Raw genomic sequence first — 23532 nt, 5'->3', positions numbered from 1 at the left:
GTTTGCTGCAATTTGTATGAATTTTCACATAATATTTATTTTTATAGTTGCAGGCAGCAAGAGGGGCATTCTCTTACCTGAGTATGAAATTCTATGTAGAGGAAAATGAATGTCTAAAAACACACATACACCCCCATCTCTTCTTCCCTCCTGCCCTTCCTCCATCCATCCCTTTCCAAATATCAGAAACATTTGAGCAACAGGTAATTTCAAACTTCACCATCAAAGTACAATAGTCAAGAATTTTTTTCTCTACCATTCTAGTATCATTCAAGGAAGGAAAACAACAGCAAACAAACAAACTATCAAAACCCATCTGCAATCTGCATTTCCACAACACAGCATGGAATACAATGCCCATACCGTTCACTAAAATTACAATCTTCAAATCTGTTACTCCTTATAAACTCCAGAAGGAAACTGAATAACTTTCAGAAACTTATTTTTTTGCAGGCAAACTGAGTAATGTTCAGAATCTTATATCTGTGCAAGCATGGCACTTCTGGACAAGTCACATGGGAAGAGTTCAGCACTTACTTGGCATAGGCCGCTGATGCACATATCCAGTGATTCTGTATAGCATCTTGTACCGTCTAAGACCTTTGGTGCTAGTTCAACAACCAGGCTGGTTCCTTTTGCTTGGCACTTGAGTGAGCATGGATTGTCAGGGTCATTAGACACAGGAAGCCATTCATAAAACTGGCCATGGTACTTGACGTCATTATGAGCAGAACACTGTTGAGCTCGGAAATCACCTGCTTCTGGTGGGCAGTCCTGGAGAAGAGAGGGAGAGGGCAGTAGACATTATGAGACTATCTCCAACTGGAAAGTTGGAACAGTTGTGTGGTCTGTGACAGTTGTAGAAAACAAAGTGGATATCCTAACCATTACAGGTGGACTTCACTGGGTCTCTTTAGAGGTTACATGATTATTTGGGCCCTTCAAATACAAAGATCTGAGAAATAACTTTGATAGATTTTTCCATTGAAACCAAGTGAGAATGTAACTAGATTGAAATAAATCTTTGGGTTGACATGAGGGCAAAGTAGACATCTTGAAATACTTTCTAAATGATGTCTGCTCATCCACAGTCTCTTCAACATTATGACATTTCAATTCCTTCTAATTTTGGATAGTTGAAAATGTTCTTGTCTCCCTCAAATGTTTTGAAAATGTTTTGTTTGGTTTTTGTCATAGTGGAGATTAAAGTGATGACTTTGTGTACTCTAGGCAAGAGAGAAAAGTTTTGTTTTTGAGCTATATCTTTAGATCCTTATTTTTTTTTAAAAAAAACAATTAATATTTTATGACTATGGGTTATTTTCTTGCATACATGATTGTGCATTTCATGTATGCCTGATGCCTGCAGAAGCCAGAAGAGGGCATTATATTTCTTGGAATTGGAGTTTGATATGGTTGAGAGCTGATGTGTAGGTGCTAGAAATTGAACCCAGGTCCTCTGGAAGAGTAGCCAGAGCTCTTTTTTTTTGATTTTCGTTTTTTTTTGAGACAGGATTTCTCTGTGTAGCCTTGGCTGTCCTGGAACTCACTCTGTACACCAGGCTAGCCTCGAACTAAGACATCTGCCTGCCTCTGCCTCCCAAGTGCTGGGATTAAAGGCGTGTGCCACTACCACCTGGCACCAGAACTCTTAACCACCTAGTAGAAAACAATATAATTTTATTTAAAAAAATATGTGGGTCCATTCGTGAGCTGTTTCCTGGAACTTAGGAATCAGAGCTTCTAAAATTAATATGGGGAACAAAGATGAAAGACCATCCTTTCTATGCGAATTCTTTAGGGTCAGCAGTGAGGCAGAGAGAAGAGGACATGGATATTCTCTACAGGCGGATGAGTGGCAGTGAAGCTTCTTACACCTGGCTTCCTGTGCTCTGTCCAGAGGTAATAAGAGCACTCAGCTCACAAGGTCATGTGAGAAGGTCATGAACATATGTCAGACATGTTTCAGCAGTCTACTACTTACTGAAATAAAGACCTGTCATAGGTCTAGGTAGGGGTGATGGCTCATGTCCATAATCTTAATCCTCAAGAGGCTGAGGCAAAGACGTCACTAGTTCCAGATCAGCTTGGGCTACAAAGTGAAAAGCAAGCCATTGACCCACACAAGAAAGGTACCCAGCAGCAATTACTTTGAGTATTAAGTGATTGACAACAAAGAACCAGAGAATTAGGATATTCTATTAATTTAAATTTTAAACAATGTTCACAGAGACTGATGAAAAATGAAATCCTCTAAATGTATATATTTTGTGAGGGAAACTTAAAATATAAAACCATAATTACAATGGTTATTGTCTAATGAATGATAAAACTTAGAGAGAACAAATATAATCAAACTTTAAAAATGGGAGAAATGGGGAAAACTGGGGGAGGGCACTTTAAGTGGAGAGGGAGGAGGGAGATCAATACAGGAGAGAAAGAAGAAAAAAATAAAACACTCTTTGAAAAAAATCTCAATGAACCATATTACTTTATATTTACCAAAAATTACATGTAACACATGCTTATATGTCTGTGTGTGTGTGTATGTGTGTGTGTGTGTATACAAATGTGTACATGTACATATATATGAATGTATGTACATACATATATTTATATGTGAATTTGAAATTATATAACACTTGAGATGACAATGCTCCTCACAAGAGCCATGAGTATTTAATAAAACCCCCAGTACTTCCTTTTGAGTTTTTGGTTAGGAAAGGCACAAGACACTCACAAAATAGTATAGGCTATCCCTATTGCTATTGCGATTGCCCTTTGTTGCCTCCCAAAGGTAGAAGGTAAGTCCCTATTGCTGCAGACATCACACGCCTCTGACCCAGAATTCAGAAGATTCAATTGAATCCAACCTTGACTGCCTCCCTCCTGAAGTTTAGTTTTCATAGTGCCAGAAGGTGTTATGTACGCTGATAAAGGAGGGAAGCAATCAATAGCACCACTCAGCTGTGATTACTAGCAATGACCAATATGACAAGATCTTATTAAAGGTACAATAGTGACATGTCTTGGTAGTAACCATCAGCTGTCTAATCTAATTAGGCTTAAATCCAGCTCAATAGGAGGGAAATCATGCATATTAACAGAAACCTACTCAACTATCAAGGGATCATGGGCTTGCACATCTTAGAACAGAACCTACTTCCTTTACTTTATCAGATCAGCATAATTCCTGACTGCATTCTAAGCCTATTCGTATACACACAGGTAAGTGTAGCTCTTTCACCCTCAAACAAGAAGCCTCTCGAAGCCTCTCTTTGTAGCAGATGGAGACCATCACAGAAAAATAGTCCAAATCCAGAGGTCAACTATAGTGGGGTACCCATCACCTCAGTATATGCAGTTCCAGCACAACTCCTGTATCTAAGGCTCAGGGAACACTACCATCAGATAGAGTGTAAGAGCTATTGAGCCAGGAGGTCTGCTGCAAGATTGGGTCTCTTAGAAATTACAGGGAAGCTGTATCTAAGGTATCTCAACAATATGGCTGAAGTGGAAGGGGAAATCTCAATGGGCCCCGCCCATGGACAAAGAGTTGCTAATGACTGCTGAAAGAGGGAGGAGTAGTCTTTCCCAGAGATTTGCTGCTTGAATGGTTATCGTATACCATGTGGTCAGCCCAGAAATCATATACACACAATCAATACTAAGGACACTCAGGAGACATTTATATATTTATACTCATATAATGACAGTGATGATGATGATAGTAATGATTTTGATGATGATGATCATGAACAGTCCATGAATTTGAGGCAGAGTGATGGGCAACATGGGAGGGACTGGAGAGGCAGGGCATGGAGAGATTGGAGGGAAGAAAATGAAGGGAGGAAATGATATATTTTAATTAAAACTCTAAATACTAAACCACAAAGGGAAATCATACTATTACTTTAGGTTGGCTTTTGATAGTGTCCTAATTTGATTTTCTTTTGCTGTACTAAGAGAGTTAGACCCAAACAACTTGAAGAGTAATCGTTTACTTTAGCTTGCAATTCTAGGTCATAAATCCATCATTAGGGGAGGTCAGGGTTAGAACTGAAACAGGATCCATGGAAGAATGCTGCTTAGTGGATTGCCCTGGGGCTTAGATGTATTTCTTATGCAACACAGATCCACATGCCTAGAGATGGTGTCGCCCACAGTGGGTTGAGCACCTCTACGTTAATCAGTAATTAAACCTGTCTTTTACAGTCTTGGCCAGAGACCAATCTGAGTCGGCCAGTTCTTGTTAGGTGACACTAGATTGTGTCAGGTTGACAGTAAACACTAACTAGCACAGACAGGTAAATTTTATTCATTGTTTCCAGAATGAGATTCTCTATAAAAATTCTGGACTATCCACCTTTGGAGAGGCTTTCACTACACTCTTTTATCCTAAATGATCTGTACTTGCCAGTAATTCTCTCTCACTATGTTATCAATCTGAGAGTTATTCTTTTCAGTTCTTTCCCTGACTATCTTATTATATTCATAGAAGCATTAGAGAACTCTGTTGTTTTGTTTTGTTTTAAATATAAAATGCCTTCTTGACTCCTCTAGGACTTTAGTAGTTCTGCTAAGCAGCACATAAGGTTTTGATATTTGGGGGAGTGTAAAGTTTTATTAGGCAAGGTAGGATATAGATAATTAAACATTTATTTGGTATAAACATGAAATGGTTAAAACTATAATGTAAAACCTTAAAATATATTTTCTTATTAGTTTTATGTTTGTTTTTTGAGAGTGAAATACAGTAGAAAGAGAAAGTATAATTTATATAAAATACAATCTATGCGTAAGTGCCCAAATTCACACCATTTGCAGTCACGGGCCACAATAATTGGTGCTGGTTGGCTTCATAAGTGCTAGGATACAGTCTAATCTTTGAAACGATCATAAATAAATGAATGCATGGTATATGTGCATAGTCTATACTATACTTACTTTTTATTGTGAGAAATCCAAATTGCACACTCGGCAAACCTACAAGAATTACACATCACCATTCTAATACCAGCTTGTTTCAGATCCTATGTTCCAAGAGAAAAGAGCAGATTAGCTGATTTAATACAGGCTCTTTGCAGATCCATGTTCTAAAGGTAACACTACCTTTTGCCTGCTGTAGAAATTCTGCCAATGTTTCCTTGGGCCTCACTTGCTAGCTTTTCTCTAAAAGAACCTTTTTACTAACTTCTGTCCAAGCTCCTCACATTTGCTTCTCTAAATCTCCCTGCTATGCATTTTAGAGTCTCTCTCAAACTGCTACTTTCCCATGTCAACAGGTTGAATAAACCAGTTCTACATACTCCACAAGTTCCTTTGGGGCCATTAATAAGAAAATTTACCTAAACTGATGCTCTAATTAATAACATTTAAATCAAGTATTTTATAAGACATCTGTTATCTTAGTGTCTACCTGCTTACTCTGCAGAGCAGAAATACTGGAGCAGCCTCACTGACACAGAACATTAAGGGAAATGCTTCAAATAGTCCCAAACAGCTCTCCTAAATACCTTTGCTTCTATTCTAGGAACACAAGTTAGTGAGCTTAGAAGGGAATTGTAATGTAAGAGTTAATCATCTTTGCCAGGTGAGAAGATTTACAAATAACTAAGAGATGTTCTAGTAAGACCCAGAGGTAATTTTTTTGCATTTTTTCAATTCCAAAGAATATTGTCAATTACATTTTAAGTGGTACATCATCTCAATAAAGACATGAAACTCCTACAGTTCCTTCTGCTTACCAAATTATGTTCATGTGTTTCCTAAAATGTGTAAGACTCAAAGTGGTAGAAAGGAATATTAGTGAAAAACAACTTAAATAAAGTTAATTAAAGTTTAAATGTTTTCTATGATAAAACTAGGATACATATTCAGACACACTACAGAGAATCAAGATACAAACAGATATTCACCTGCATGTTATGGTTCCAAGAATATCCCTGATACATTTTATGATTCTTTCTTTAGCTGTAAATGCACCCATGAGAGTAATAATGCATATGAATACTTCATTGTGAGGATATATTTTGTGAAATCATGGATGCACTTGACCTGGAGTTCAGAGCTGGAAACTGAACTTGAGTCTTTGAATATTCGGGTTTATCTGTCCTTGGCATTGTAAAACAGGTCCACAAAGCTCCTTAGATACCTAGTAGTTCTTACAAAATAACACGCTGATGATTTCAGTGTAAATGATTCAGAAACATGAATCAAATTTCTGTTGAAGTAGATATACTTAAAAATTAAGGGAAGAAAGGCTTGGCAAAAGACTCTTTCTTTGAACCAAAACAAACAAACAAACAAACAACCCAAAACATCAGACTAGAACAAAACAAAACAAAACACTTCTCAAGTGTCATTTAGGACATTCACTGAACCCCTAGAGGAAACTTTGAGAAAGTCCCTGTAGACTCTTATCCTACAAGTATCCTACTAAACATCATCATCATCATCATCGTCGTTGTCATCGTAATCATCAACAATAACAACATAGTAATAATAATGTTACACTGTAGAGAACTATCATCCACAGAGATTTAGTTTTGAATTATAATCATGTGCTTTAACAAGTATATTTCCCAAGGCACTTCCAAGTCAGATTCAGAACAAATGTCCTAACAGTTCTATACCATTTGTGACCTTTCCTTGGATGACCTTCATTTGTGACCTTCACTTTTGAGATACCAGCTTTGGGTATTCTCTTTAACACAAGCCACAGTTCTCAGCCAGAAAGTCATTTTCCTTTGGATATAAGGAATACAGAAGATACAGAACCTATATCATTCTCAGAAAACATTAAAGGTAGAACTAATAGTCTTTCAATGAGATATTTAAAATAAAAGCAAAAAAAAAATGATGATTTACATATTTCTGCATGGAAGACAAAAACGATATGGGAAGGAAGAAGCAGATAATAAATCATGATCTTCCCATTTCACTCTGGCTCCAGAAGTACCATCATGTAGAAATGAAACAAGGGAAAGAACCAGAGAAAGAAGAACATTTCATTGCAGCCTGAAGTCTTAACACACCTGTATACTGGAGGCCCTGCAGGCATCAGGTTACTGGACTAGGAACTTCCTGCATCTATGAAAATATTGTTAAATTTTGTAATAGATGATCCTGCAAATTACTGTAGTTAGCCATTTACTATAATACCCTTTTCTCTCCAGTGTTTAAGCACTTAATCCTAACCATGTCAGAGCTGTGTTCTTTAAGAACACAAAAATACAATCTGACCTTTTATTTGCTCCCAATAATAATTCATACAGTCTGTGGGGTTCTGCTGTATATAGAGCCAATTCAAAACATTCTCTAGTTAATCAACTAGTCTGTGGGAAAGATTCGATGGATCCCAGATGTCTTCTGATATTGATTCATGGATCAGGTTACACTGTAGGACAGAAGAGGGTCAAGCCTTTCAGAGCTAACTCACTGATCATATCTCAGCAGCTAAGGTGACACATATGAATGGCCTTAAAATGGATTTTTAAAAAATACGCAGAGATGGGATCAGAAGAAATATTACTTTTTAATTTTCAATTTATTTATTTAACCACCAAGTTTTTGACAGGGTATCATGTAGTCCTAGCTGGCCTCAAAGTTATTATTTGTAACTGAGGATGACCTTGAACTCTAGATCTTCCTGCCGCCACCTCCCGTGTGCTGGGATTACAGGTGTGCATCACCATGCCTGACTTTTATTTTCACACTTTTTAAAGAAGGTGTTTGCTTCCTGATGGCCCTTCATCTGCTTTAACTCTGCGCGTAAGTATTTATTGATTGGCTTATTCATTTAACTTATTATATTGCAATGGTATAAATATTCTGTCACTGTGTTTTTTAAAGAACTTTTATTTTATGTGTATAGATGTTTTGCCCACATATGTCCAGCACACTCATGCCTAGTGCCTGTGGAGTCCAGAAGAGAGCATTAGATCCTTGGAGCTACAGTTATACACAGTTGAGAGTCACCGTGTGGGTTCTGAGAATCAAATCCTGGTCCTATGGAAGAACAGACAGTGCTCTTAATTGCTGAGCCATCTCACCAGTTTGTAGCACTATGCTTTTATTTTAAGCCAAGGTTAATACTTGATGGAATCATGAAAAACCTGGAAATTACATTCCCATGCTCAAGTACCATAATCACTGATAAATCCTCTCATCTCATTGCGTCTCTTTTGGTTAATACTGTTCTTCTGAACCCCATGTGGTCCTGATCGCTTATCTTCCACTAAAGGTACCGGGAAGGAAAACTGAATTAGAAAGTTGAGTGAGGTGTACACTCTATCCTCCAATACAGGATCACCTCTTAAAGAGAAAAATAGAGGCATCTATCAGCTCCTTGACAACTGTGGGAAAACCCATCAATTCTAACTTTTCTCCTTTAGATTTTAGGAACCCTCACATTATTGATGCTAAAGCAAGAGAAGATGGCCAACAAAGAATCCTCTACAAATGACTTGGTGGAGCACCTGCGATCCACTCTGAAATGGTCACTGCCTAGGTCTGCTACGTAGATGCTGCTCTCCTCTGCCATGCAGTTTGGTCATTTAATTACTTGGCTTTCTGTTTTGTGTACTGAAAGTTATGATGACATAACTAACTGGTCAGTATCCATCAACATGACCCAGCCCATTTTGATATTTAGTTCTTAGCAGGATAATTCATATTTCAGTTCCCATCTCCAAACTGGGCCACTTCTCCTTGATTCCATTATACATACAACTGTTTATTATCATGTGCATTCTCACGGCGTCACAGACTCACTGCAACATCTCTAGAGTCACACTAAATCTGATCCTCTGCCACCACAGCCTTATCCATCCAATGTCATTCTTTCCAGGCCCCAATACCTGAAAGCTATGGTCTTCAAGCTTAAGCATATATTAAAATCAATGGGAGTGCTTATTTAAAAAAAATGGCAAAAGCACCTCCCTCCAGAGTTTTTGACTCTGGTGTGTCTCCAGTGAGGTGTGGGAATTTGCACCTTAGAAAGTTCCCAGTAGCCAGGCGGTGGTGGCACACGCCTTTAATCCTAGCACTTGGGAAGAAGAGGCAGGAGGATTTCTGAGTTCAAGGCCAGCCTGGTCTACAGAGAGAGTTCCAGGACAGCCAGGGCTACACTGAGAAACCCTGTCTCAAAAAACCAAAAAGAAAAAAGAAAAAAAAAAGTTGCCAGTGATGTTGTTGTTACTGCAATGGTACTCCTCATGTGAAAACTAAAGTATTGGTTTTAGTTCAGAAGTGCCCTGAACGTGTCTATAACTGAGGCTGAACCATCATGTCTCATATGAATCTTGCAATGGATTCCCCTTTTTCTCTGCTCTTCTGGACACTTCGGTCAGTGAAACAGAATGATCTTATTTATGCATTAAGCAGATGGATCTTCCTACCTCTGCTTCAGCTCAGAAACTGGTTCTGTCTCAGGAGGAAAAGCTCTCTTGTCTCTTTGGCCTGAGAATTCCTGCAGCCCTTGCTCTCTTATATCTGGCCCCACTGGATTCCTGAACCTAACCCCAGTGTAGGGGAATGCCAGTGTAGGGAGAGGGTGGGGTGACAAGCATGGGGAGGGGGGAGGCAACAGGGGTTTGTTCTTGTGTTTGTTTGTTTTTTGGAGGGGAAACTGGGAAAGGAGAAATCATATGACATGTAAATAAAGAAAATATCTAATAAAAAGAAAAAATTAAAAAAAAGAAAAATCTGTTTTAATCTTCAATTATTTATAGTCTATATTATTTACTTTTCTGTTGCTATAATAAAATACCATGACTAAGGCAAAAAACAAACAAACAAACAAACAGAAAAACTATACTTCAAGACACCCCTCCCCCACTCCTCCGGATTCCTCCTGATCCTGCTCAGTTTTTGTGTCTTCTACATCATGCAAACTCTTTGACTGCACCATTTGATTTACTTACTTATTTTGCTTGTTTTTTCCTTCTCTATTTCCATCTACTAAAATCTACTCTCTAGAAGGACGGGGCACACGACTATTTGTTGACAAACTGAAAACATTGAGAAATAGAAGAAATGCCATCCTTCTTATTACAGAGACTCCAACCCTATTTCTTAAAATTTTCAGTAATTTATATCTCGGGTCCCTTATTGACAGAATGTTTATTATTCTCTTTTTAAAAAATAAAGCCATAGGAATGCTTACATATTTTAGACACTAGGAAGGTTGAGTAGGGAGTCTTGCCTACTTTCTGAATAGGCAGATTGATATTTCTTCCCCCATGTAAACAAATTTAATAGGCCAATATCGAGATACATAAAATGTGCTGAAATCATTTATTATTTAAAAAATAGCCAGCCATTTATAAATTTTATTAAACACTTAAGTGTTACATGCATGCATCATAAAGTGCTAATGTTGAGGTAACAAGCTTTCTCACCCCAATTTTGGCCACCTGCTTATACTAACATCAATATCATCATCAAGAGAATTTATTTGTGCAAGGCTGTTCCCTGCAATGTAACATGAAATTGAACAGACACAGTCTCTGCCCTGTCTAGACAGTCTGTATGGATACAATTCTATTATATTTCAAGAGCACAATATTTAAATTTATAACATATCAGTATGGGTGTAAAGAACAGAAGACAGGGTTATGTTTGGAGGGTAGTGTCATAGGAGGCAAAGACCGTTTGTGGCTCATTTTCCTTCCATCATCAACAGCCAACTGGCTGTCTGTTTTCTAAGTCAGTGTGAAAGGTTTGGGACACTATGTTTTTATATATCAGATATGGTTCGAAGGCACTTGTTTTTGCTGTTTTTCTCATGGTACAAAAGGTTTATGGATATCTTTTTCACTTCTCCCTCCACTTTCAACACTTTTAGGAAGTAGCAGACTCAAGGGAAGGGAGTGCTCTTGAGAAATGAATCATTAACCATTTTATTGCCTAACTATGACTCAGGTTCACACTCATTTAAATATCGTTGCAAACTTGTGATTGTGAAAAGTAATGTAGTACTCTAATTTATCCCAGCTTTGGGTGTACCCTACTGTGCTTAGTCTTGTGGAAGCCAGCCATGGTATATCGAGCAGCTTCAATGCATGTTCATTTGTGTGCCCATACTGGACATGCAGAAGATGTGCGCAGGGACTCAGCAGTCCCACCCACTTGCTCTGTTACACTGTGTTATCTGGAAACAAATGGTTGGCCTAGCTAGTTTTTTAATGTCTCCAGGCCTCTGTGAGCTGATCTAAGTAAAAATATTGAAAACATTTAGTTTTAAAAGTTCACTTTCCCTCTCTTTTGGATAGCTTTTATTTCAGTGCCTTTGTTTTTTCTTCTTTGAACAATGCAGACGTTTGGAATCCAATTCCCTAGAGGTATTTGTAGGACTGGTTATAGTTTGTCATGTTAGACTCTTAAATTCTCTCAATTTTGAAAATATTCGTTCCTTGAGGCTTTTTATTATTTTTAGTTCCTTTCTTTGAATCTGCTCCAATTTAGCAGTATCTTTTCTTAAATCAGCATTTCTGACTTTTTATTATTTTTTACTACAGTCTGAAATAAATGTTCCCCACTCCATCCCAAAGAATTAGCATATTTGGCGAGGTAATTTGTAAGACATTTTGTAATAGGGCACACTATTTCATTTTATAAGCACACAGCCATACAATGTGATGTTCTCAGGTTGCATTAAACAAAATAGCTGCGGTGGAGAGGCAGGCGGTGGAAAGCCAGCACGAGGAGACAGGTTTGCTAACAAATACGTAAGTGGCTGATGTTCTTCATGTTTATTTGCAAAGTGGGAAGGGATGAGCTGGATGAACCACAAAAGTACAAACATAAGTACTAAAGCTGCATTGGAACAACTTTTCTGAAGCCAGCCATTTAAAATAAAAGAGGAAAAGACATGGTTAACTGACGCTGGGAGCAGATAACTAAGGTTTAATTTGTATTTTTTCCCCCTGTTGTTACTTTTAAAATACAAAATTGTGGACCTAAAAGGGAACAAATAAATGAAAATCATTTGAAATAGAAACAAAACTAAAATAAAACAAGGATAAATACCATGTAAACCAGTTGGAGAAGACCCTTGCCACCCCACCCACCTCACATTGCCTTCCCTCGTTCCTAACCATTAACAAGCTACCTGACTGTGCCTGCAGGATTCCTGACAGTGCAATCTGTTTTCCTGGCATGGTATCTAATCTCTGCTGTCTTTTTAAAAAATTCTTTTTTATTTTTTTGAGGTATGAAACATGTGATATATCATCATGAAATGACTTGAGATGCCATTGGGCACTCCTTTGGTGACATTTGTGCGCATCTGATCTTGTGTTAAGCTGGGTAAGGCTTTGCAAGCTCCCATAAGACTGTGAATCACTGTTACAACTGGATCAACTTACTGAAGAAGAATGCTAGGACTGGAGGCTCTCCTTTGGTGTGAGAAGGCTGAAAGACCATACAGAAAGATATTGATCCTTTAACCCAAGAATGGGAACTAGTCTCTTCTCATTCAGGGTCTCTGTTGAGACTGACCACTAACATGAGTCCTGTGTGTAGAACTTGATTGTGCTGTGTTTTCCAGAGGACTCTCACACGGTTATGGGATACCAGTAGAGATTAGCTGAGCTTTTCTTACAGACATTGCAATGAGGCCACTTTGGGTTACCGTCCACCAAGTCACAGAAAGTTGCATGGCACTTCTCTCTGCTCCTTCCCTAATCTCTAATTCTCAAGTAAGTCAGGAATCCTACTGCAAACACAAGCATGTAAGGTTAATGGCACAGAAAATAATTTTTGTAGCAGAAGTTTCTGGAAGCAGCATTGTAGACCTGGGGACAATACTTTCCAAGTGAAAATTCAGAACCTGTACCTTGCTGCCTCTCAGATGACTTTATGTTTTTGTTTAAATACAAAGGTAATTAAAGTGACTTATATAGATGTCTTAACATATGAACATAATCAAACACTACCAAGTGCCAAATTGACTGGGTTATAAGTTTAATGGATGACAACACTCAATTTTGTTCCTTATGTGCTCATGCTTCTCCGTTTGTTGATCTTGGAGCGTGGACATGTTTTAAGAAACTAAGTAGAATCAGAAAAATGTATTTCCTAACGTTGAAACCCCGGCATTTCTCCATTCTCCTTTGAAGCTCAAGGCACAGGCCTTAAGGGCTAGCTCATCTCGGAACCTTCTGCTCCACGGTTCATTTTCTCTCCTCTCCCTACAAAAGAACGGTTTCCCTCTTTAGGCTGTGTTTGGGAAAAGGTAAGGAGGAAAGCAAGCTGATTAATCATATCTGGAGTAAGATTTGCCATAGTCAGGCTTTCTGCTTAATCATGTTCATCAACTATTAATAGCTTACATATGTTGAAACCCCACAGAGGCTTAGTAAGTACCAGAAGTGCCAGGGTATAGTCACCAGTCAATGACAACCCTTGTCTTTGTGAGGTTTGCAGATTAAAGTAGTATCTTGGTTTGGGTTTTACTGCTATGAACAGACATCATAACGAAGGCAACTCTTATAAAGGACAACATTTAATTGGGGCTGGCTTATGCGTTCAGAGGTTTAGTCCATTATCATCAAGGTGGGAGCATGGAAACAGCCAACCAGATGTGTGGCTGGAGGAGCTGAGAGTTCTACATCTTCACCTGAAGGCCGCTAGGAGAAGACTGGCTTCCAGACAGCTAGGATGAGGGTCTTCAAGCCCATGCCCACAGCGACACATTTATTCCAACAAGGCCACACCTACTCCAACAGGGCCATACGTCCTGATAGTGCCAATCCCTGGGCCAAACTTATACAAACCATCACAAGTAGGAAGACAAAAGCTGAGATCAATAGTGCCACAGTTTTCATTTTAGTCATAGAATAGCAGGCAAGATAGGAGACAACCTCAAAATTGACAGGTCGTTTTAGAGTACAAACAAATATCCTTTTAATTCAGCTCCTCCTCAGGCTGCCTCTGGACCTGGTAGCAAAGGAAAATAAATGTTCAAACTCTCTTATTCTGTAAGTCATCCATGTTACTTCCAGAGCCTGAGACTTGAGCTGCCCCTCTGTTTTCTCCTTTCTTACATGGTATCCAAGGCAGAAAATACCTCAGGACGTTTCTGTGTGGAGCTGACCTACCTACATTTGCTTCTTTTCTACTTTACTTCTTTCATGTCACCAGCAAGCCAGGACTTTACAATGGGACATTTACCTCTCCCTTGAGGCTTTGCTTAGCAGGTAGACATGATTCAAGATGTCTTCTCTGCTTGACTCCTTCAATGTGAAACTGTCACTATTCAGCCTTCTCTGACAACTCCATGCTGGCAGGCCATGGAAGAGGTCCTGTAGCACCTGCTTTGTATTTTATCATTCACTCAGCATGTGCATTGAGCTTTCTGTCTCTCCAGAAATAATGAAACCACAAAACACAATGCCCCATCCTGAGGTTTTCCTATAATCTATAGTCTTGGTTCAAAATGAATACTAATTAATTAGTTAACAGTTTCAGCCTAGTAATTCCAAAGAAGCTTCCGACTATACACAACCTAAAAATAGTAGACTTAAGTTAAAAAAAAATTGTTAAATATACAAATGATGACAGAAAATTGAAGGAGATTCATTCTGATGGAAATTTTGGCTTCTAGAGGTTTAGACCTTCACCCTTTAATATCCCATAGAACTAGGGAACAAGGGTCATGTCTATCTATGGACTACAAGCTATAGAAAAGAATAAAGACTAATAATGCAGAGTCCTAAGGCAGAACTTCTAGGGAAATAATAAGCTAGGGGAGGAAAAGACACTTAGCTCCTTTTACAGGATGAACTTAAACTCTGAACACAGTGCAAAGGTCAGTTGCTGCCAGCGTGTTGGGGAGTTATCCATAAGGAGTTGGATCTCTTATGAACAGAAGGATTTTAGAGAAATGAAGACATGAAAGACAATAAAATGGCTGACAGAGTCATAACTATTTGTCAACATGAAGGTGAAATCTAAGATCAGCTATGCCATTGGGTGGTAATGATGTATCATTTTAGGATCATCAGCTATTGGGACATCATTACCTACTGTCTGACTTCAGTGTGGTAAGCAGACAGTGAGGAATCAGTGCACGGTGGTAAGTGCATATATGGAAATGGCTACTGATTCCTGCTCAACTTACAGCTTTAAGAAACTTAAGTGATTTGTTGCTGTGATTGTTGTTGTTAAAATACACAGGCTTGTAGGCTTGTAGACTACTTGTCTACTTACCATTTGCCTTTATGTTTTCACACACACACACACACACACACATACACACACACACACACACACACACACACATACACACGTATGCTTGCTGATACAAGTCAGTCAATGAAACCAATTCTCAACTACATAGTGAAAGAGAAATGATGTTTGCCTGTCTCAGCTTGGCATGAGTGAAGGGAGGGGATAGATGTGCCCTTTAGAGTATATTTTCATTTCACATATCATTTTCATTAGTATATCTCAGTTTATGTAATGATGCCTAGCAGAAGATGAAAGGCATCAAAGAAAATGCAAAGCTGAATGGAAATAATGAAATATATAGAAATGTACAAAACATGATGCCTCAGCATTTCCTGTAGCATCACTAATTAGAAGAGGAGATGCAGCTACACGTACACTTCAGATGCCAGAGTCCAGTCATGACTTTGTAAGTCTTCAATATAGCATATCTGACATTCACTGAGATTTAGCGAGTAATTTTCTGCTGAAGGTAATCTTCTCCCACTCACTCCCAAGTAGCTATGCATGTACAAAAGTTAGAAGCTGAGTCCTATGTGTGAGAGAAAGCAGGTAGTGTTTGTCTTTCTGAGCCTGGACTAACTACCTCATTTAACATTTTCAGTTCTTTTCACTTTCCTGAAAGCAGCATACTTGTATTTTCTTTGCAGCAGAATACAATTCCACTGTATACATCTACTACATGTTCATTTTTCTTTCATCAGCACCTAGGCTTATTGTAATTCCTTACTGCTATGAACAGAGCAGCAATAAACATGGATGAGCAAGGGTGTGTACCCAGCTGTGGTATACCAGGGTCATATGGAAGAGACTTTTTCTGTCCAATCACATTAGGGCAGTGGCAGGCCTGTAATTGGACAGGAAAAGGGAGGCAGAGAGAGGAGATGTGGGGATAGACAGGTAGCAGGAAGAAGGAGGCAAGCCAACATGGAGGCAGACAAACAGGAAGATAATCCTGATCCCATGTGGTTTTAAACAGCCACAAGCAGCTAGATTTTTCACAAGGTTAGAATAATTGGGTTAAAACTTTATCAATTGGCTCTGAAATTATTGTATTGGCATCTTGTAAATTGTGATCTTATTCTTATATAAATCTGATTGGATAATTAAGGTTTAAGAGTGGTGTTTTTACTGGGTAACTAGACGTTGAGATGGCTGATCATGGGGTGTGTGGGCGTTGCATAGAAGCGAGATGAACTCACTAGCTGGGAGAGAGTAGCTTAGCTGTGAGAACACGCCGAGTGGGACCTCGCTGGGACATAGTGTTGTGGCCCACTAGTACCAGTACTAGAGCTGGAACATGGACCAGCTGGGCAGGAGAGATGGCAGGATGACTTTTTTATTATTTCCCACAACAGAGCTATTTTTATCTTTTTGAGAAATCTCCACAGTTATTTCCACAATGGCTATGGATGTCTATATGCTACCAACACAGAATGGGTTCCACTTCCCTATGCTCTTTCCAGAATTTTTTATCACTTGTTTTCTCAATGAAATCCATTCTGATGGGGCTGAGATAGGATTTAGCTCAGTGGTAAGGCATTTAATGCACAATGACCATGAGATTTCTGTCCAAGTTAATTTATATCATTTATTGACTTGGGCATATTGAACCATCCTTGCATCTGTAAAATGAAGCTTATTGGATCAAATAAATGACTTTTTAAATGTTTCTTTTTTAAAAACTTTATTCACAAGTACTTTCTTAAGAATTCTTTCATCTTTGTTCATCAAGGAGATTGGTTTAGAATTTTCTTTTTTGGTTGTGTCTTTATCTGGTTTTCAATTTGTAAAGAGTTTGTATTGTTCCTTCCTTTATTGTACAGAATGCTTTGAGAAACATTGGTTTTGCTTCTCTCAGAGTCTGGTAGAATTTAACAGTGAATTCATATTGTCTCGAAATTCTTGTTGGACAGGAGCTGGGCTTTTTTTCTTTTTAAATAACCATTACTGTTTTATTCTTGTTGCTTTATAGAGACTAGATAAGATTATTTATCTCTGGATTGTCATTCCTTCAGTCTCTGCTCTATACTTGGTCTCTGTAACTCCTTCCGTGGGTATTTTGTTTCCCCTTCTAAGAAGAATCAAAGTATCCACACTTTAGTCTTCCTTCTTGAGTTTCATGTGGTTTGTGGATTGTATCTTGAGTATCCTGAGCTTCTGGGCTAATATCCACTTATCAGAGAGTGCATACCATGTTTGTTCTTTTGTGACTGGGTTATCTCACTCAGGATGATATCCTCCAGATCCATCCTTTGCCTAAAAATTTCATAAATTCATTGTTTTTAATAGCTGAATAGTGCTCCATTGTGTAAATGCACCACATTTTCTATATCCATTCCTCTGTTGAGGAACATCTGGGTTCTTTCCAGCTTCTGGAGACTGCCTCACCTGGGGATCCATCCCATGTACAATCACCAAACCAACAAGTGCCCCCACCAACGTGTGAATGCCAACAAGCACTTGCTGACCGGAGCTTGATATAGCTGTCTCCTTAGAGGCTCTGCCAGTGCCTGACAAATACAGAAGTGGATGCTGTCAGCCATCCATTGGACTGAGCATGGGGTCCCTAAATGAAGGAGCTAGAGAAAGGACCCAAGGAGCTGAGGAGTTTTGCAGCCTCATAGGAGGAACAACAATATGAACTAACCAGTACCTCCCAGAGCTCCCAGGGACTAAACTACCAACCAAAGAGTACATGGTGGGACTCATGGCCCCAGCTGCATACGTAGCAGAGGATGACCTAGTTGGTCATCAATGGGAGGAGAGGCCCTTGATCCTGTGAAGGTTCTATGACCCAGTGTAGTGGAATGCCAGGGCCAGGAAGTGGGAGAGGGTGGATTGGTGGGTGGGGGGTCAGGGGGAGGAAATAGTTTTTTTTTTGGAGTGGAAACCAGGAAACGGGAGAACATTTGAAATGTAAATAAAGAAAATATCTAATAAAAAAGATTATTTATCTCATCTAGGCTTAATTTCTGTATGCCACACATACCTAGACACCCATCTGTTTCTTTTAGGTTCTATATTTTAGTAGACTATGTGCTTTTAAGGTCCGACCTTCTGAGTTTCTGAGTTTCCTGAATATCCTCATGGTAACTCCCATTTCATCTCTCATCTAGCTTTTACTTTTTGTTAGTTTGGATAAGGGTTTGTCAACCTTGTTTACCTTTTCAAAGAGCTAACTCTTTGTTCAATCAGTGGAGTATTTTTATTTTTTTCAATTTTTTAAATATATTCTGTTTTTAATTATGTCCTTCTAGTTATTGATTTTTGGTTACCCCTGTTCCCATTTGTCTAAGGCCCTATATAAAAGATTTATACACACACATACACACAGAATTTTTTAGTCAGAAAAGGAAGTAATACAATAAGGTTAAAAGAGCTTCCAAAGTACAAAAGAAGCATGAAAAGAAATGAAAAAATGGACAACTGATAAAAGATAAAAGTTGGTTGAAATAAATCTTCCAATAATTATCAAACACAAAGAAAGCAAATATCCTCTAGGTAAAGCTGAGCAGCAGTTTTCCTATTAGATGCTTAGAGAAGCTATAGAGGGAGGTTGGAAGTGAAAGAACAGACATGATGTAACTGGATAATCTAATGTAATGAAAGTTAAACAGCCATATCCGTATCAGATAACACAGACTTTAGGGCAAAGTATTGCAGCTACTGAGAAAGATGATGGACATTGTTACTAAATTATGGGGAAAGGTTCAGTTCCTTAGGAAGATGGAATATGTTTTAAGTTAGGTGTGAGTTCAAGATTACACTGGGGTATAGCGTAAGACTGTCAAGAACCAAACAGAAAGGAGAATAACAAACTTTCTCATTTATCTATTTAATAATTTGGATTGTTAAACAGATAACAGTCTACCTAGACCATCATGAATTTAGCAAATTCTCACATATGAAAGACTTTAAAAATTATCCCCTTGAGTAACTTAAATGTCCCCGAGGAAACAGAAGCTCAAATTACATCCAAAATATCTATTATTTTTTATTGGGTGTGTATGTGTGGTGTATGCATGCCTATGTACATTTTCAGGTGTACAAGCACATGAAGAGATGAGAGGTCAATGACTAGTATCTTCTTCGATTGATCTCTGTCTTATTTTTTGAGACAGGTTCTTTCACTGAACCTGGAGCTCAAGCATTTGGAAGGACTAGTTGATCAGCCACTCTAGACCTCCTCTGTGTCTCCTCTGCTAGGATTTAGAAGCACCTGTCACCATATATGACTTTATTTGGGGCTAGAGAATGAACTTGGGTCTTCATGCTTACATGACAAACACTTTACTGAGAACCCTCTCTCCCACACCTTCTCAATAATTAATATACTCATGTGTTGACGTTACTCTCCTTCCTCCACATCAGGAAATGCATGTTCTTCCTAAGGATACACAGGCACCAGAACATAAAACCCAATCTTAGCAATTCTAAATTGAAATACAATGAGAAGATTATTTAAAATAATGATGGCATTGTTAGAGGTGAATCAATGTTAAACTCTCATCTACTTAGAAGTCTAATAGGCTTGTAAATAATCTATACCCTGTAGAAAATATAGAATTTAAAAATATATAAGATTGACTGACATTACCAATATCCCTCACAGCACCATGAAAGACAAAGTACTGTGCATGAAACCTTTGAAAATTAAAAAATGTAGATAAATGGGAAGTAAGTAGATGAAAGAAAAGAAGAAAAGTTTCCATCAGCCAAAAGTTGAAAGCTAGAGTTTTACAAGCCAAAGGCTGCTACTTGCAAAGACCAAGACAACAGATTCCTGAAAGAGCTTCATCCAATGATAATATGAACAAAACAGAGGTCATAAGGAACACGGATTAGAGTTGAAAAAGAGAGGACACAGGCAGAGATAAAGATTGCTGTGAGAAAGTATGACTCTGCTTAGACTGCTGTATTTGAAGGGAGACAAATTAGGGGACAATAGAATTTTGAGAAGCAAGAGAAACAGCAGGGATAGATGCTCATGGAGACGCATCATGAGCTGGGTGCTGCCCTCCCTCTCTGTCCCTGTAGGTTGATGCAATTCTTAAAACATCCACAAGTCCATTGCAAAGAGGAGAAAAACAAGAACTTGTTGTTTGAAACATAGCGTGGTTGCCAATCTCATCCTCTCCCTTACCCCACACTTCTCCTTATCCTTTAAACATCCAATGAGTAGCTTGTGAGTTTACAAGCAAGGTGTGCTAACATGAAGTGACAGACAACCCCAGTCATTTTTCAAATACTTTGAAAAACTAAAGAAAGAGGACATTTCCCAATGCTTCCCAGCAAAAGCAGATTAGGATCATAGGAAGAAGAAAGTAAGTCAGGAATATAATCAAAGGCACCAAGCAAAAAATACCAGGAGCAGGCTGGTGAGATGGCACAGAAGGTAAGAGCACTGGCTGCTCTTCCAGAGGACCTGGATTCAATTCCCAGAACCCATGTGTTGGTCCACAACCACCTGTAACTCTAGTTCTAGGGGATCTGGTATTTCTTCTCCCCTCAGCAGGCACTGCATTCATAAGGTGCACAGACATACTTCCAGGCAAAACACTCATATACATAAAATAAAATGAAATAAAATAAAATAAAATAAAAATTTACAACCAAACGTTCGAAACAGACAAAACCATGGTGAGAAGATGGATGTGTGTTTCAGGAATGCAGCCACGAGACTGGACAGAAGTACAAAGGTCTTATACCACCAAACTTTGACAAGGATGCTGAATAAAGAGAGCATGTGCAATCCTAGTAGGTATAAGGCATGTGGAGTACTTTAGTAAACTTTGGTATTATCATGGAGGGTTCGAATAAGCATGATCTTGGTCTGTGGTTTTGTTTATCACCTGATGCTTTCCATTTTCTAGGCCCTATTAAATTGGTAAAATTTTCTTTATTTTTTACTTTTGCTCTGCTACTTTGGAAGCTATGTACTGTATTTCCATTATTGTAATAGAGATTTATAAAATTTAATGTAAAATTTTAAATTTAATGTAAAGTACTATATTATACTATACTAACTGTATTGGTTTTCTGTTGCTATCATAATAGACCATCATGAATGTAGATGCTTAAAACAATATAAATGTACTATTTTGTCATTCTAGATAAGGGAAGCAACACTGGAGCTCAAAGCACTATTTGTTTGTTTTCACGAAGCCAAGGTATTGGGGAATGGAGCTGTTCTTAGGAGGCCCTAGCAAGGAGTCCAATCCCAAATCTAGCTAGATTGTCAATCAAGTTCAGTTCTTTGATGTTGAAAGACAGAAGTCCCTCTCTCATTGCTAACCACATGTTGGTGGCCATGACAGCTTTAAAAGTTTCTCTAGTTCTTCTTCTTTTTTTTTTTTCTCTTTTTCTTTCTTTTTGGTTTTTTGAGACAGGGTTTCTCTGTATAGCCCTGGCTGTCCTGGAACTTACTCTGTAGACCAGGTTAGCCTCGAACTCAGAAGTCTGCCTGCCTCTGCCTCCCAAGTGCTGGGATTATAGGCGTGCGCCACCATTGTCTGGCTGCTTCTCTGGTTCTTACATCTTAGATCTAGAAATAGTATATGGATCTTCTTTGAGCTTTGACTCTTTGGTTCTTTTCTGGCAGTTGTTGTGAATCTAACTAGAGGTAGTTTTTGTTTGTTTTACCTTGACCTGCATATCTTAAGGTTTATTATCTTCATTGAATTAGCAATGTCATCTTCTTTGACAAGTAATGACAGGTTCCACGGCCTAGGGCTTCCGCATCTTTGGAAGTTCATTCACGTGGACTGAGGCTGACAGGCTGTGTTAGATGATTCTAGAGATGCAGTGGCCCCCGGAGTCCCTCTGGTTTAACGCACACTGTACTCCAGAAGACTTTTCTCTTTTTTATCTGGAATATTTTGTCATTCCCTATATTTTCATTGGAAACTGAAGAATGTTGGAACTTACTTGCTTTTTAAAATATCTCTTAAAGGGTTTTTAAAAATAAAATTTCTATAATGTTTTATTACATTTTGAGTAAAGTTTTTAATTGTTACAATCAATTTTCATCTTTATTTAAGATCTTGAATTTATCTTATCTGTGGAGATTTTAATTCTGATTTCTATATTCTTCTATTGTAAATTTCTAATACTTTCATTTCCTTATCTGTTTGTCTTATTTCATGTCTACCTTTCTCAAAATTTTTTTCTTAGTTGTTAATTAGTCAATTGTTCTATTTGTGGTAGTAAAAGTCTTACATAGTTGCCATTAACACTGAATAACAAATACAGAATTCATTGCTCCTGGGAGAATTTAGTCTTTGAGCCTCTGATCATCACACTTTAAGTCAACTTATCAAAAGAAAACCTTCTTTGATTTATATTTGTATTGAGGACACCATACTTAATAGTTACTGTTGGCTCATTAACATTGAACTTCTACATAGCAGCACTACAGTCCATGATTCAAGGAATCTCATCTAACAACCGTGTCCTCTAGAAGGTACATCATAACCTCCCTGAGCTTAGAAACAACAGACAACACTGCATTGTTATGCTTGCAGGCCATTTTAAACAGCAAAACCACTCAGACAGAAACACAGAAATAAATGGGGAAAATGTGCCACTAAGTAGATAAACACAAAAAGCATTCTTTAATAGTGTGAGAGCTGACTCAAGTAGACAATGTCACCTTGTTCGACCCCAGCTGGGAACACAGGCTCAGATTTTTTTCTCTGCCCTTCCCGTGTCTGTGAGTGACCACAAAAGCACACCACAAATACTTACGTGGGGATTGCAAACATATTTTAACAAGTAGGCAAATTTACAGTGACCTGTACTCATGAATAAATCAGTTTTGATATCTTTGTAAACAATTTCACACACTTTTATCTGGGGTAAATATTAATTTTGTTGGCATTCTCAGTGTTGTGTTTCTTTCATGTGCTTTGGAATTTTTATTGTAGACTCAGAATGGTCTTTCCCTTGTTCTAATAGTTTCATGATTATCTCCATGTGGTTCTCACAACTCCCAGTCTAGAGTCAGATACTATACTGGAATTTGGGGATTTGAGCCATAATAGGGTCCAACCTATCATGTCCAGCCCTAGGGTCACAATGTGGCTTGAAGTGATTCAGTTTACAATAATACCTTCTTTCTCCAACTAGCTTTCCTTAGACCTGGAACTACAGACAATGCCTTCATCCTAAGCAATGCCTCTTTTCTAACAGAGTCCTATCCAAGTTTATGACATCAAGTTCCCCACCTGCCTCTCCTGTGATGTAAGCTGAGCTCTGGTTGTCCTCAGGGGGTGAGGATGCTGCTGGTCTTTGCAA

At 38.4% G+C, this 23532-nt stretch overlaps 1 protein-coding gene across 6 annotated transcripts in view; it reads right to left on the bottom strand.

The window, feature by feature from the left end:
• Nucleotides 1-23532, bottom strand: part of Adamtsl1 (ADAMTS like 1) — an 895122-nt gene that overhangs the window by 282505 nt on the left and 589085 nt on the right. For all 6 annotated transcript variants that reach the window (XM_031377794.1, XM_031377795.1, XM_031377796.1 and 3 more), the window contains one exon: nucleotides 538-774. In XM_031377794.1, the coding sequence (XP_031233654.1) occupies nucleotides 538-774 (237 nt within the window). The remainder of the gene's footprint in view (nucleotides 1-537; nucleotides 775-23532) is intronic.

The sequence above is a fragment of the Mastomys coucha genome, unplaced genomic scaffold, assembly GCF_008632895.1.
Source record: "Mastomys coucha isolate ucsf_1 unplaced genomic scaffold, UCSF_Mcou_1 pScaffold18, whole genome shotgun sequence".
Classification (NCBI taxonomy): Eukaryota; Metazoa; Chordata; class Mammalia; order Rodentia; family Muridae; genus Mastomys; species Mastomys coucha.
The sequence above is the reverse complement of the archived record's forward strand: the minus strand, read 5'-3'. Positions and strand labels throughout refer to the sequence as shown.